Below are 14,838 nucleotides of genomic sequence, written 5' to 3'. Positions count from 1 at the left end.
AAAGAATATATTTAATATCTGTACAAAAAATATAATTATTAAGAACTCTAAATTAACATTTTCTCATCTTGAGTGAGTAAATTATGTAAAAAGTTTAAATTCAGTGGTAAAGAATTCCTCCCCCTTCACAGACATCTTTGTCTGGCCTGCCTCTATTGTCCTTCAGGGGCTCTGTGAGTGGGTTTTCTCTGGTTTCCCACACTCTCCCCATTTACTGCTTTCAAGAACAAAAGAAGTGTGTCTGGTTGCACATCACATTAATTATGGAGTCAGTTTACGAGTTTTGTCTCATTGCCTGTGAATGGAAATTCCAGCCATCAAGACTCGTCATTACCAGGCTTTTGTAAAACTGCTATAAGGAATGCAGACATGTTTTGGATTAATAAAAATTCAAAGGCTCCTTTTCTCCTTCTTCGAACTCAGATTGTCTCTCTGCATTCCAGGCTTTCTTTCTTAATTTCTTTTTCCTTAAGTTTTTTTTTTTTTGATGATGATGATGATGATAATGATTTTGATAGGATAAAGGGTGTTCACTCATGAATTGATCGTGTGCTGGTTGTGGTCTGATGAGTTTAGGTTGTATCAATAATCAAACTTTATTAAAAATCTCATTAATCCAGCTGTTGATAGGGAGATGTGTTGAGGAAAGTTTCTGTTGTATCTGCGATAGTATTTTGTGCGATAACATTATCAACAAAAATATCTCTTGTAGAGCAAGAGTATTACTTTGATGCATTCTAGTCAAGTTAAAATGACACCTAATTGTGACACGTTTGTTGTAAATAAGGCAGAAATATGTGGTTGTCTAAGCCTAACATATTTTCATGACTGTTTCAGATGTGTTTTCTGTTGTTATGATGAGCGTGTGCTCAGTCAAAGTCATTGATCTCAGCATCAGGCAGCAGATCAGCTTTCTCTACAGGGTCACCACTTTCCCAGATCCACACAGAGCTGTGTGAGTCTCTCTCCATCAACCTCCCCCCAGCCCGCCAGCTGTTCCCCTGAGATCTAACCATTATCCTTAAGGCAATAACACCATTCAGTGTCTTGCATCCTTTATTGTCTTGCTGAGCTCTCTGATTGGCTCAGACTGTGAGAAACTCCAGTCAGACCAAGACCCACACATTCATATGGAGATGTGGGAGTATAAATAGGAGGGATGAAGCCAGCAGAGATCAGATTCTCGCTACAGCACAGAGATCCAGCCATGGCACCTGTCACTGCGACAATGACCGGTTCTCAGGAGCATCCAACTCTGACCCACAAGGTAAACTGGAGACTCATAGATATTTTAATATCACATACAGCCAACTGATTTTTTTTTTGTGTTAAAAACTGTGCCACTGAACAAGTTTAGTAATATTATTGTTCTTCTTTCTGCAGCTCAGAAAGCCTCTGGTGGAGAAGTTACGCAGAGAGCGAATTAACACCAGCATTGAGCAGCTCAAGTCTCTGCTGGGTCCAGAGTTCCTGAAACAGCAGCCAGACTCCAAACTGGAGAAGGCAGACATCCTGGAGATGACAGTTTGCTTCCTGAGACGACTGCAGCAGCAGCGTCAAGCTGTGAACTCTGCAACAGTCGATCAGGGCTACTCCAGGTGTGTCCAAGAAATGGTCCATTTCCTGTCCAAAGATGAGGTGAAGACTCAGTCCCAGAGAAGACTGCTGAACCATGTCAACAACCTGCATGCTTCTTCTAATAAGAACCTGAGAGAGGCCAACTTATCTAGCTCCACAGTCCAGACGAGCATCATCAAAGACAAAAGTCCAGTCAGCACTGCTCTATGGAGACCTTGGTAGAAGCCTTGGAAGGACTTGTGTAAAAGTGTGCTTGGAAGTAAAAACTCTATCTTCGTAGAAGTACCTGTAGTTGTACTTGTTTCTGGGATTGTCTTATTTTGAAGGGTGCCTGTGCAGCATTTTCCTTTAATCTATATTATTGCCTTTTGTAAAGGTCAGATTCTGTGTTTCTGCAATATTTGCAGACAACGGGTTGGCTGTTATTTTGTGTTTCAAAAGTAGTCGCATTCCGATTCATTGTGAAGTAGACGTTATTATTCCCAGTTTGAATTCCTATATAATGTTGGTTACACTGACAGTGATGTATGTATGCATGTTGAACATGTGTAAAATTTTATGTGATATCCACATATTTTACTGATTGAAATGTCCTTTCTGGTCTTTAAATGTGTTAACTGTCTGCATTTTTAGCAGATAACCTTCAAGACAAACGTGTTGCTTATTGACTCTGTGAGTGACAGCACACATACCTTCAATGAAGGCGCTGTTATTTGTAAAACATCTCAAAATGAATGTATCTCTTCAAGCCAAGTGATGCGCAATAAAGCAATCAGAAAAAACAACACATTTTGCTTGACTTATTTTGATTATTTAATCATGGAAATTATATAAAACTGAAAATCTGCTCTGCATGTTTAGCAACGTGTTTTTTAATAGGCAACGTTATCTGAAACAACAGGGTAACTTTACCTGCTGTTTACTGAGAAAAATGTTTTAACATCTTTTGGCAAAACTGCTTATTTCTCACTTGACTATGACTGCTTTTGTTAGGTTCACATAAAGATGTGACGGACCGTAGAACAGACAGACAGATGCTGGTAAAACTCTTCTCTTTTGAGCTAATAGCTTACACCATATTTCATCATTCTAAAATGTGGTGTTATATAAAACAGCATGACATATAGCTACTGCATATGCTGATGGGATTAGCAGCACTTTTTCACAAGCAAATTTAGTGTTTGAATGATGGCTTAACAGCAGTGTTAAAGTCCTGTCCTCCTGTTAAAGTATGATACTGTAGATCAGATGCTCCCAGTGCTCTGATGACTGAGTGTCTATTTAGGGAGTCAGCATGTTACTGAGAATTGCACAAGAAAACTGCACACAAGTTGTTGTGCTGGCTTGTGTTTTTTTTTTCCATGATAACCACAATATTTGTCAGTGCTAAGAAGGTGAGGTCTGCTATAATGACCAGGACAGAGGAGCTAAAATCGAAGAAATGAATGAAAATCTCTTTTTGTCTCATTCCAAGCTGCTATATCATAGCATGAAATAAAGTGGATAAAGGAAATGCATAGCACTACATTCCTTTCTGGATGTGCCTGTCAGTCACACACGAATGGTTGTCAAGGGCTGCCATTGGAACCCTTGCTCTATGTCATCAAATTCAGACATTATCATAGTCTACGATTAGCATCTTTTCACACTGATCAAGCCTTTCTCATGAAACATGGTGTTTAAAATTTCCACTCAAGGGAGTGTGAAAATATAATACATTTAATAAATTTATAATAAAGTTTCTTGAATCAACACAAAATATTTAAATAGTTTGATTCTCCCAAATTAATTCAAATAAAGTCACATGACAAGAATTTGATCTTCAGATATTTATTTTTCTTGAAATATGCAAAAAAAAAAAAAAACCATAAAAACAAATTAAAATCCACTTTGGATGAATAAAAACGAAACTGATGAATAAACAAAATATGCATACACAGCATAAACAGAGATGAATCTCCTTTCAAAAGAAAGGTTTGTATTAAGGGATTTTATCAAATATACCTTGAAACAAGGCAGCGAAATACATATGCAAAAATATAATCACACAGTGTTACTGTTGGTATAAAATGTAAAAATTATACCGCTAAAATTCTGGTGAAAAAAAAAATAGTAATTACACAAACAACAACTAATTGTTGCATAGTTTCGAGGCTGGATTTTTCTTCTGTGGCCTTCACATAAAAATCTGACAACCACAAGAAACATAAATCCCACAAATAGCAGCAAAACACATCTTCTGCACAGTCAACAACCACTTTTGACCCTGAATTCAGTTATCTTTCACAGGCTCCTGTTAAAGCTAGACTGAAATCATATCGTATGAGCTAAAATAAATGTTTCCTTTTAAAAAAAAGAAATACTCAGTAAAATGGTTGAAATGTGCCGCAGGTGCCCTTGAGAGTCTCCTTGTCGTAATGCAAATAATGCATCTTTTAACAGTCAGTAGATTTTTAACACAGAGATCCAGCTTGCATCACTGCCATTAAAAATGCAGTGGTTTGAATCCAGTTTCGATGACTTTTTGTAGTTCGTGTTTTGTTCTTAAAAGCACAGCGGAGCCACGTCATCCTCTGCATCGGGAAACAGGCGTAAAATGTCCCTTGAATATTTGGAGTAGCCGTTGTGTGTCAGCAGGGCTTTTCTTAACGTGAGCAATGACTTTGTTTTCTCCAGTAAGTCTGAGAGAGGGAGACCATTCTGCAGATGTTCTGCAATCAGAGCCTTCAGCTTCTCCACTCCGGTGCTGCATTTCTTCTCCAGCATGTGAAGTTTACATCTGAAAGAAAAGTCACAACAATGTTAACATATTTGTCCTTTTGGTGAAAAGTACATTTCTAGTGAACAGCTCGTACTAGGAATAGAGAAACAGAACTTCAGCTCACCTAAACAGTTGCTCCTTCATGGTGTCTTGAAGAGTGAGATCTGCGTAGAGAGCCATGACGAGGTCTGTTTTTTCTTGTGGGAAGTTCTGGTCTTGCTTGCAAAGGTTCAGACGACGTCTCTGTTTACTTCTGTGTGCCTGCTCCTTATTTATGCTGCTCATCTTGCGCTTTCACTGCTTTCTGGCCAATCAGGGGCCTCAGAGCTCAGGACAATAGAGCACATTTAATGGCTGTCATAGAGAACAGGTGGGATGCTTTATCTGTATGCCATACATAAGAGAGATCAGTGGGAAAATGCTCTTCCTGAAGTGGACACGGGAAAATTTTGTTTCCTTCTGTGAAGCTTAGACTATGCACATGGACCATGATGGGACATAGGACAGACACTTCAACGACACTAATCTGATCGACACTAAAAAGACTGTAAAATGTGCTGCGTGGATGATAAAACTCATTACTAACATATTATTAACATCTCAACTGCAACAGCAAATACTCACTACAACATTTTTTAAATACGTGGCTTTTTATTCTCAAATAGCACCACTGTTTCTGTCTTTAATTATTTCTAATGATAAAAAAGACAACTCAAATGAATAATATTAAATAACTTTCAAAATGAGGTAAAAGCATTATTAATATTTTTAATGTTTAATATTTTCTCAGTCTCTTTTTCTCAGCAGCCAGTTATAGCAAAACCAGATGGTTGTGAAGTGGGCCTCTGTGCTTTCCCTGCCTGAGAACGGTCCCGAGGCTTTGTTAGAGCAGACACACTTCTATTGTGTGTGCTGCTGAGCAGGCTGCATACAGAAGTGTGGGAAGCCGTGTGTCGCTGTGGCTCCCAGCAGCAGAGAAAGAGGAGGGCGTGTGACTGGGGCACGTTCGGCCTTGTGCATGGAGCTGTGGGGGGCTCAGAGGCAGGGAAATGAGAAACCTGAGCCCCTACACAGACAGCACAAACAGATGGAGAGGAGATAAGCAGAGAATGTATACCCACTTGAGCCTGGTTATATGTCAGTTTTGCATTTTTTTAGGGTGCTCACTGCATTTAAAAGCACAACATAAAGATAAAAAGACATTACATCAGTCATTACAGAAACAGAAAACAGACATTTCTCAAAGGTTTTATAGTAAAATGTTCTTTTGACAGACTACAATAGTAGTATTGTAAGACTGAAAGTGGCTACTGATTTTTAACTAGTTGGTGTGCCCACGTGGATACTCTCGCCAGATACTTTACTAGGTATACCTTCTCAGGGTAACTATCTATCTATTTACATGTTATTTCAACAAAGTGCTGGAAGCGATTTTGCTCAATACTGACAGAATAATACGCTTGCTATTTATCAAAAAAAAAAAGAAAAAAGAAAAAGTACCAAAAAGTAGACATGCAGTACCCCAGTACCTGAAAGATAGAAGGAGCCCAGTTGACAGAACTATCGAATGGGTCCCTCCACATTTCATGGCATTTATATATTGGTTGTGTGAAGGTAAAGTTAGACAAAGTATAAAAGTTTAACTTTTATACTTTGTCTAATAGGACTCTGGAGGGCCACCCCAATAAGATGAACTCAGCTCTGCTCAATATTAATTTAATCTCTTTATAAACTTATTGGTGGGAGCCTCCAAAACAGTCCCAGTTTCTCATGTGGCCACTTGGGAGACTCCTGCCTGACCTCGTCTGTCAACCTGTCCATCACCACTGCAAACAAGAAGGGGTTCAGAGCTGATCCCTGATGTAATCCCATCCCCATCTTGAACCTTTTTCTCTCACCTGCTGCATTCTACATCTCTGTCTTCATGTCCTCATAAATGTCCTTCACCAGCCTCAAATATATGCTACAACTACTTCCTCATTTGTAGTTCCTCTCTTGGCTTCCTATCATATGCTTTCTCTAGATCCACAAAGACAGTGCAACCCCAGCACTCACAAAGCAAGCATTATACTGTATCTGCGGTGCTCTTTCTCCACATGAATGAATCCACATGAATCATCTCTGCTGCTCTCCTTTGCTTTTAACCTTGGTTTAATCTTCGTTTTAACCTTTTTTTCACTTTGTCCTTGAAAATTTGTACCAGTACACTTCTTCTCCATTCTCCAGGCATCCAGTCATCTGGACCAACCGGCTTTTCAATTTCCATACTTTTTTTTAGCTGCCTTCATTTCCTCCTTATTAATTCTCTGAACTTTCCTCTTCACTAACTGTTCTCCATCTCTCTGCCTCTCTCTTTCTCTCATTTACTTCATTCATCCGCTCCTCAAAGTGCTCCTTCTATTTTGTCAACACACGCTCTTCACTTGTTCTTCCCATGTCTATTTATGTCCCTAATCGCCTTAACCTTTGAATACTTTCCTGTACTTACTCATTCCACAAAAACTATGGACAATGTTCTTCAACTTACACTGTTTAATTTTTGCCTCTATCATCACTTATTTTTCTTGAAGTGAGCGCTGTTTTATGTAGCATCACTTCCAAAGCCATCCTACAGGATACCATCAGATGCTACATTCTCCTCTGCCACTACTGTACCTTTAAGTCTCCTATCTCAAATTGCCCCTTCTGCAAATTGTGTAGCTCACTTCTGTGCACCTCTCAGATCCCTTGTGTGTTAATCTGTGTTCCTCAGAGGAGCTGAGAGGAGGGGAAACCAATTATTATAACTACCAAGTTATGCAGAAGAACATCTTTGTTAAACCTTGAAAAAAAATGAGCTACAGCAGCAGAAGACCACACCTGTCGGACTGAGGGCCCCACCTCTCAGTTAAGACCAAGACCCTGAGTCTACAGTTCACATGGACACATGGACAACAAAAGTTTAGCTTTTTTGAAAAAACAAAACACTGTAAAAGAGCTTTTTATCTTAACTTTTCTTTGCTACAAGCATAAAACCTTGCATAGAATCTACTCCATAGGAATGATGGTGTTTCTTGATGTAGACTTTTGAGTTGTCATGTTAACTGTATCTCGTTTAAATAAAAAATATAAACTACAAATAAGTAAAAGAGATCTCAAAATGAATTCAAAAGGTTCCAAAAGCTGTAACCTATCAGAAACTGCTTCTTCTCTTTGAAAGGTTGACCATAAAGCGTCTTGAAAGCAGAGAGTTAGATTAAACGTGCAGAGTGAAACTTCAGCTTCTACTCAAAAATGATCAAATGCCCTTAAAAAATACCCAAAGATATCAGGAGACATCGTTTCCATCTGGCAGTGTTTGTTTATTCAATGAGACAAAGTGAGGCGCATAAAGTATAAATCTTCAAACAGCAGGTGATGATACATCACAGCAATAACTTGTAAATGACTACAAGAAACACTGTACTCAAAGCGAGTAAAGGAACAGCTGTCTTTATGAAAGACAAAATGCCAAATTACTAAACAAAATAAAAAGTGACCTTAAAACAGATCAAAGGTTCTAATCACAATGTAATAATAACATCTACATAAAAATGTTCATTTACAAACAGATAATAGTCACTAAAACTGTGACAGAGTGATATTAACCCCCCAAAAATTATTTAAACATTTACATATGGCCACACTTTGGATGAAGAACAGCTAAAGCTTCTTATCAAATGATCAATATTTTTTAAAAGATAATGTTACTATAACATTATAGAGAACCTATGCTTGTAGCATGTTGAGAAATAATAATCATTGTTGATGCAATCAATTTGATTCATGCAACATGCATGGCAAGATGTTTTCTTTCTTAACATGAAAAACAGTACTGGTGTCATTTACCAGGAAATTACACATTAAGCACACAAAGTAAAGACTTCTGTAACTACAGAAGAAAAAGTACAAAGAATTTCAAGGAATTCAGTCCAGTAATCTTTGACCAATATGGTCTTTTAAACCATTGTATTAGGGACTACTTTATGTGAGTCTCTACCACGGCCTCCACAGGGCGCTGTTGTCTTTCGTGGTGCTTGTCTGGACTGTGGAACTCAGAGGAAAGAGGTCATCCTCTCTCAGATTTTCATCAGAAGCTGTCTGCAGCTTGCTGAAGCTGTTCAGCAGGTTTCTCTGCTGCTGGTTCTGCAGCTGTAGCTGTGTCAGGAAGCAAACGGTCATCTCCAGGATGTCTGCCTTCTCCAGGTTGGAGTCTGGCTGCTGTTTGAGGAACTCTGGACCCAGGAGAGACTTGAGCTGCTCAATGCAGGTGTTGATTCGCTCTCTGCGTAACTTCTCCACCAGAGGCTTTCTGAGCTGCAGAAAAAAGAACAAAGTCATTAATAACATCATTTGGGAGGATGAAGTTAGCCTTAACAGAACACAAGCTTTCATGATTACTGGCATGCTGTGAATATTATGTAAATTCTATGTTCCACTTACCTTGTGAGTCAGTGTCAGATGCTCTGGGGTACTGGTCATTGCTGCAGTGACTTTAGGCACCATGCTTGGATTTCTGTGCTCTAGAAGTCTCTGTAGATAGCACCGATCTCTGCTGGCTTCATCCCTCCTATTTATACTACAGCATCTCCATATGAATGTGTGGGTCTTACTCTGATTCAGGTTTCCCACAGTCTAAACCAATCAGCGGGCTCTGTCAAACAATAAGGCATGTGGAGCCAGCAACATGCTCCAGTATGCCCAGGGGATAATAGGTTTCAGGGAAACAGCTGGAGGACTGGAGGGAGAGGGAGAGATAGGTTCAGAGTTCTATGTGAATCAGGGAAAGTGGTGACCTCCCAGGGAGGCCTGATGCTGGGATCTATAACTTTGACTAAGCGCACGCTTATCATCCCGTTGGGGAATTTTCACCTATGGGGGAATTATATATATATATATATATATATATATATATATATATATATATATATATATATATATATATATATATATATATATTAGGGGTGCAACAATACACAAAATTCACGGTTCGGTTCGATACTTTGGTGTCACGGTTCGATATTTTTTCGATACAAAAAAAATGTTCATGCCTTTTTAATTTGTCATTTATTAAATTTTCACGGCACATTCCGGCACACATCATTTGTTTGAAGCCAGCTCACCTCCTGCAACCACTTTTCCGAGAATACGTGCTTCTTTTGTGGTTCGGACTCCTTCTGACATTTCTTTGGAGGTGGAGGAACATCACAGTAATTGCTTCTTCGACATCTTTAAGAGTTCTAAACAAATGTCTGTCCTCCTCCTGAAAATCTTATGTATGCAAACACGCGTTGCAACTTCTTATCTTGTGCCCGTTTTTTATTTTGACAGCGAATGCGCACCTGCGGACCACTTATGTGCAGCCCTGGTTATTTCGCTTGTCATATCGCAGCCACAGAAATTCTTTTGTCCATGAAACCATAAAGCTGCACTTTCTTTTTGCCTTATAGTCTGATTTGTCATAACTTTTCCGTTTTGTGGTAAGCTTTTCTTTGGCTGTCACTTCTTCACCCTGACCTGTCTTATTTGGCTCAGCAGAACTAAAATATTGTGGCGAGCTCAGACAAGGAGGAGACGGAGGTATCGTTTGGTCTTGCTTCCCGTGAGCTAGCCAGGGAGCACAGCCGTTTATTGACATCTGCAGAAGAACACTGCCGCTAGCTAACTGCTCAGCGCAGCAACCGCACAGCCACAACAACAACAACACACAGGGCGCCCTCTGACCCCGGAAGGACACACCGTCGCAGCGAGAGGGCGTCACCCGTCACTAAGGCAACATACCACAAAACATAACTGTACAAACAGAACCCCGAACAGCCCTGACCCGCTACATAGCCCCCACCTAAGGGGTCAGTCGTCCCCAACGACCCCATTACCCCACACAAAGTCCTGCAAATGTCCAGGTGCCTTCTTTTGGCGCACCGGCCGGTCACGACCGGAGGGGGAAAAGTCACTCGGGTCAGAACATGGGGTGCCACCATCATCCCACTTCTGACACCAATGTGGCGAGCTCAGACAAGGAGGAGACGGAGGTATCGTTTGGTCTTGCTTCCCGTGAGCTAGCCAGGGAGCACAGCCGTTTATTGACATCTGCAGAAGAACACTGCCGCTAGCTAACTGCTCAGTGCCACAGCAACAACAACAACACACAGGGCGCCCTCTGACCCCGGAAGGACACACCGTCGCAGCGAGAGGGCGTCACCCGTCACTATGGCAACATAAACAAAACATAACTGTACAAACAGAACCCCGAACAGCCCTGACCCGCTACAATATATATCCCGCTGCTTTTACACACGCACTCACATAACGCTCAGCGATTCTCTGCGCGATCAACCTCTCACATGTTTAAGCTTGCTGCGGGAGATTTCACTTGTCATGTTTGCATAGTAAGATAACGATTGATAAGACAATGTCAGAGGAATTGGTGCGCAAATTATCATCACTCACCAATCAGTGCTGTCGCTCTCTATACACAGTTTGCGGGATTGCAAAGTGAAAGCAAAAAGCAAGCGCAAATTCAAACGCGATTTCAATATGTCACATATTGGCAGTGGCTCACCGATGCCAATGACATAATTACCCAGCTACATTTCCGAAAGAATGCAAAAGCATTGACATATATTTTTCCTTCCTACGATAGCCCGATGGGCAGGGCAGAGATAGATTTTGGTAGCCCAACTTCGGGCAGGCGATTTTGCGAGCCCTGTATCTGATTGAGGAATCACTCATCTTTGGAAAAGAGAGTTTATTACAGAGAAATGGCTCTTTCCAAAATAAAAGCTATACTATACGCTTCTTCTGGGCTATATTCTCAGCAGCATATTAAACATATCAGGTCCCCATAAGGAGAATCATGTGCTAACGGCTGTCTAAATGACTCGGGTAAAGTTTGTAGCATGCGTGCTTGTTGTTTTTGTCTGCTTCCACTTGTCTTTGCACTAGGATGATGTCAGTGTAAATGTGCAGTCATATTTGTTGTGTTCCCACTAGTGCTGTCAGCGTAAATCTCGTTGAAATGACGTTAACGCCACAACATGGCAAATCTCCGTTAACAAGCTACCACGGATGGCCTGTGCATGGGGCTGGACGGCCAACACGTTAACGAGCTAACTGTGCTAACACACTAGCTCCCACCCATGTAATTGAGCATTGCGTGGCACATCCAACATACTGTGTTACTTTAGTCCATGACACGCTTACCTTCAGGGTAATATGTCACATGAAAACCAAAATAGTTCCAAACGCCAGATCTGAATGAGGGTGGGGGAGGTTCAATTTGCCATGTTGCAAGGAGAGCTTAACTTCTGTCTCGCTAGCTTGCCCTGCGCTCAGTGAATCTGCGTTCGACTACTCCGCCTAGGCTGCATTGTCAAGCGCAGATCCACTGAGCGCTCAACACAGACAGCATCGTCAGAAGGAAAGTTGATAAAATAAATTAAAAATTTATTTTGTATTGTTCATACATATGGGTACCGAACCGAAAGCACTGTATCAAACGGTTCAATATCAATACGAGTATCGTTGCACCCCTAATATATATATATATATATATATATATATATATATATATATATATATATATATATATATATAAATTGGTGTAATTTTAATGGAAAATTTAATCAAATATTCAATTTATTACAACCTAATCTTTTAATAAACCATTATAAGTGTTGTGCCTATTGATTTTATTAAAATTACTGCTGAACCATTCTGCTGTCCTTTTGACACATGCTGTAAAGTCAGTGGGAGTAGCAAGTTGATTTCAGTATCCCACACTGACTCTCTGTGCTGTGTTCAATGAGCTACAAAGGGACGTCTGTGACAGATGCTGCCTGTGTGTTGTCAAAGAAAGACAGCATTACATCACCAACCATCTGGAGGGAAAAGATCCCATTGGATGGCTGTGACAGATAGTTAAACTTACAATTACACTGTAAAATCCACCAAGAGTAAGATCAAAATATTTTGGCCTGTCCTACTTAAATTTACAATCACGATTGATAATTGACTGTAGTTTCAGCTGTGAGGGTGGGAAGTTTTCCGGGAGGGAAAAATTTCCCGAAGTGTGCCAAATCCCTCTGGAGAATTATTAAACTGCTAGTGGAGTGATAGTCATTTACAGTCAACACTGTTCTCCAAAATTTTCCCACGCTTCCTCCTTTATTCTTGATTCTTTTTTTGTCCAATGAGTGGTAAATCTCTTAAAATATACAAATATTCTTGAATTGTCCCTTCTGTTAAAAATTGCATACACTTTAAAGATGTTTTGTCTTCAAATTTTGTTTTACATCACATCATTGTTCCTACTTTACATATGAAATATGTTTTACACCTTATTATAAAATTTGTAGTTGTAGTGCAAGACAGTGATATGGTGATCCTACTTTGGGTAAAAGAGGAATAGCCAATATAACAGTTAAAAACATCAGTTTTTGAAGTCATGCTCCCATTTATCCTCTGTCCCTTCAGGGCAATGGTCTTGATCTATTGTTGCCCTGGGGGTCTGTGAGTCAGCTTCTTCTGGTTTCCCACACTCTGTCCTTTGACTGCTTTCCATGGAAGAGCAATAGAAGTGTGCCTTATTGAGTGTCACATCAGAGTGTCACGTGAATCCAGACTCCAAAAACCTTAAACTTCTTATTCACCTAAAGGTGATATAAATAGATATGCACAACATGTGTTTGAATTTTATTTGGTTTGATGACATGACTTACTATAATCAAACAGAGTAAAATTATATTAATAACACTCCTAATAATCACATAAAAGTGCTTTGTTTTGCACTAAACATGTATGTTTGGCTACAACAGCAACAACACTTTTTACAGGCATTTACAGTCAACTTAACAGTTAAGAAATAGAAGAACATTTGTCTTTGATCTTTATAAAGATGTTAGTGATGACATAAAATAATGAGTAGACATTGTTTTCAGCAGGCAGTCCGTTTATTCAACAATGATAAAAGCTCCAACAGGAAGTGATGATACATCACAACAGCAACTTGTGGATTTCGACAAGAAAAGCTATAATCAGAAAGAGCTGTCTTTATGAAAGACAAAGTTTACAGCAGTTACAGTACTCAGTGTCTTTGACAAATTAATTTGAAATAACACAAAAATATTAATTAAAAACCTCACTAAGCAAAAACTGACCTTACAGGTCAATATTGATCAAGAGGAGCAAATATCACTATCACATTTTTAACCCACAATAAGGATCAAGAAAACTGTGACAGTAAGAAAACCTTTTAGAAAAAAACCTCGTAAACATGTGGATCCTATAACAGATCAGCTTTGAATCATTATTACATTTTTGTTAAGTCACTTATTACAATCTGTCCTTAAAGAGGACACTTAAGTCACAAATATCATAACCAAAAGGTAATGAAAGCTACTATAACATGTACAGTACGGATAAAGAATATTTCAGATTTCATTCATGTTACATACATGACAAGATGTTTTCTTCCTTAACACGAAAGGTACTGTTGCCGTCATTTCCCCAGGAAATGTCGTCTTGCACACACACACAAGAACACACAAAGTAAAGCCTTCTGAGCATACAGAAGAAGAAGTTCCTTGAATTTCAAAGAATTCAGTCCTATCATGTTTGATCAATGTGGCCTTTTTAGCTCATCTATTAACTCCAGTCTGTAGGTGTCTACCACACCCCCAGAGGGCGCTGTTGACTGGACACTTGTCTGGACTGTGGAGTTCAGATGAGGGAACTCAACCTCTTGAGAGTTCTTCTCAGAGGAAAACTGCATCTTCTTGAAGCCAGTCAGTAGGCCTCTCTGCTGCTATAGCTGCATCAGGAAACAAATTCTCATTTCCAGGATGTTTGCCTTCTCACATTGCTGTTTGAGGAACTCTGGACCAAGGAGAGACTTGGACTCGGTGCAGCTATTGATTTGCTCTATGCGTAATCATCTGAGGTTTTCTGAGCTGCAGAATGAAGAACAAAGTAGTTAATAAACTTGTTAAAATTTAAAAAATGCAAGTGCCTATAATCAATATCAAAACTGGTTCAAATAAAATCTTCAGTTTACCTTGTGAGCCAGAGTCTGATGTTCCTGGGGATTGGTCATTGCTGCAGTGATTCTAGGCGCCATTCCTGGTTTTATGTCCTGCAGAGATCTCTGTGGAGATCTGTGTTCTGATCTCTGCTGGCTTCATCCCTCTTATTTATACTTCACCATCTCCATATGAATGTGTGGGTTTAAGTCTGGCTGAGATTTCCCACAGTCTGAACCAATCAGCGGGCTCTCTGACACAATAAAGCATGTGGAGCCAGCATCTTAGTCCTGTGTGCCTGGGTGATATTAAGTCCCAGAGGAGGAGACCTGGAGGGAGATGGAGAGGTACTTATTATGTGAATCAGGGAAAGTGGTGACCTTACAGTGAGCAGATCTGCTGCCTGATGCTCGGATCAATAACTTTGACTAAGCTAACACTCATGATCCCATTGCATGAGTG

At 39.8% G+C, this 14,838-nt stretch overlaps 2 protein-coding genes across 2 annotated transcripts; one reads left to right on the top strand and one right to left on the bottom strand.

The window, feature by feature from the left end:
• The first annotated feature begins 1 nt into the window (after window position 1).
• LOC120717365 (transcription factor HES-5-like) lies at window positions 2-2,455 on the top strand. Its single transcript, XM_040005304.1, has 2 exons — window positions 2-1,267; window positions 1,384-2,455. The coding sequence occupies exons 1-2, from the start codon at window positions 1,160-1,162 to the stop codon at window positions 1,798-1,800; spliced, it is 525 nt and encodes a 174-aa protein (XP_039861238.1). The 5' UTR covers window positions 2-1,159; the 3' UTR covers window positions 1,801-2,455.
• A 5,215-nt stretch (window positions 2,456-7,670) lies between these two features.
• LOC120714379 (transcription factor HES-5-like) lies at window positions 7,671-9,234 on the bottom strand. The gene is made up of 2 exons (XM_040000562.1): window positions 8,801-9,234; window positions 7,671-8,674 (listed from the first exon to the last, which is right to left on the bottom strand). The coding sequence occupies exons 1-2, from the start codon at window positions 8,861-8,863 to the stop codon at window positions 8,354-8,356; spliced, it is 384 nt and encodes a 127-aa protein (XP_039856496.1). The 5' UTR covers window positions 8,864-9,234; the 3' UTR covers window positions 7,671-8,353.
• Between the last annotated feature and the right edge of the window lie 5,604 nt (window positions 9,235-14,838).

Source organism: Simochromis diagramma, unplaced genomic scaffold, assembly GCF_900408965.1.
Source record: "Simochromis diagramma unplaced genomic scaffold, fSimDia1.1 OVJJ01000320.1, whole genome shotgun sequence".
Lineage (NCBI taxonomy): Eukaryota > Metazoa > Chordata > Actinopteri > Cichliformes > Cichlidae > Simochromis > Simochromis diagramma.
This window is presented reverse-complemented; position numbering and strand designations above follow the sequence as displayed.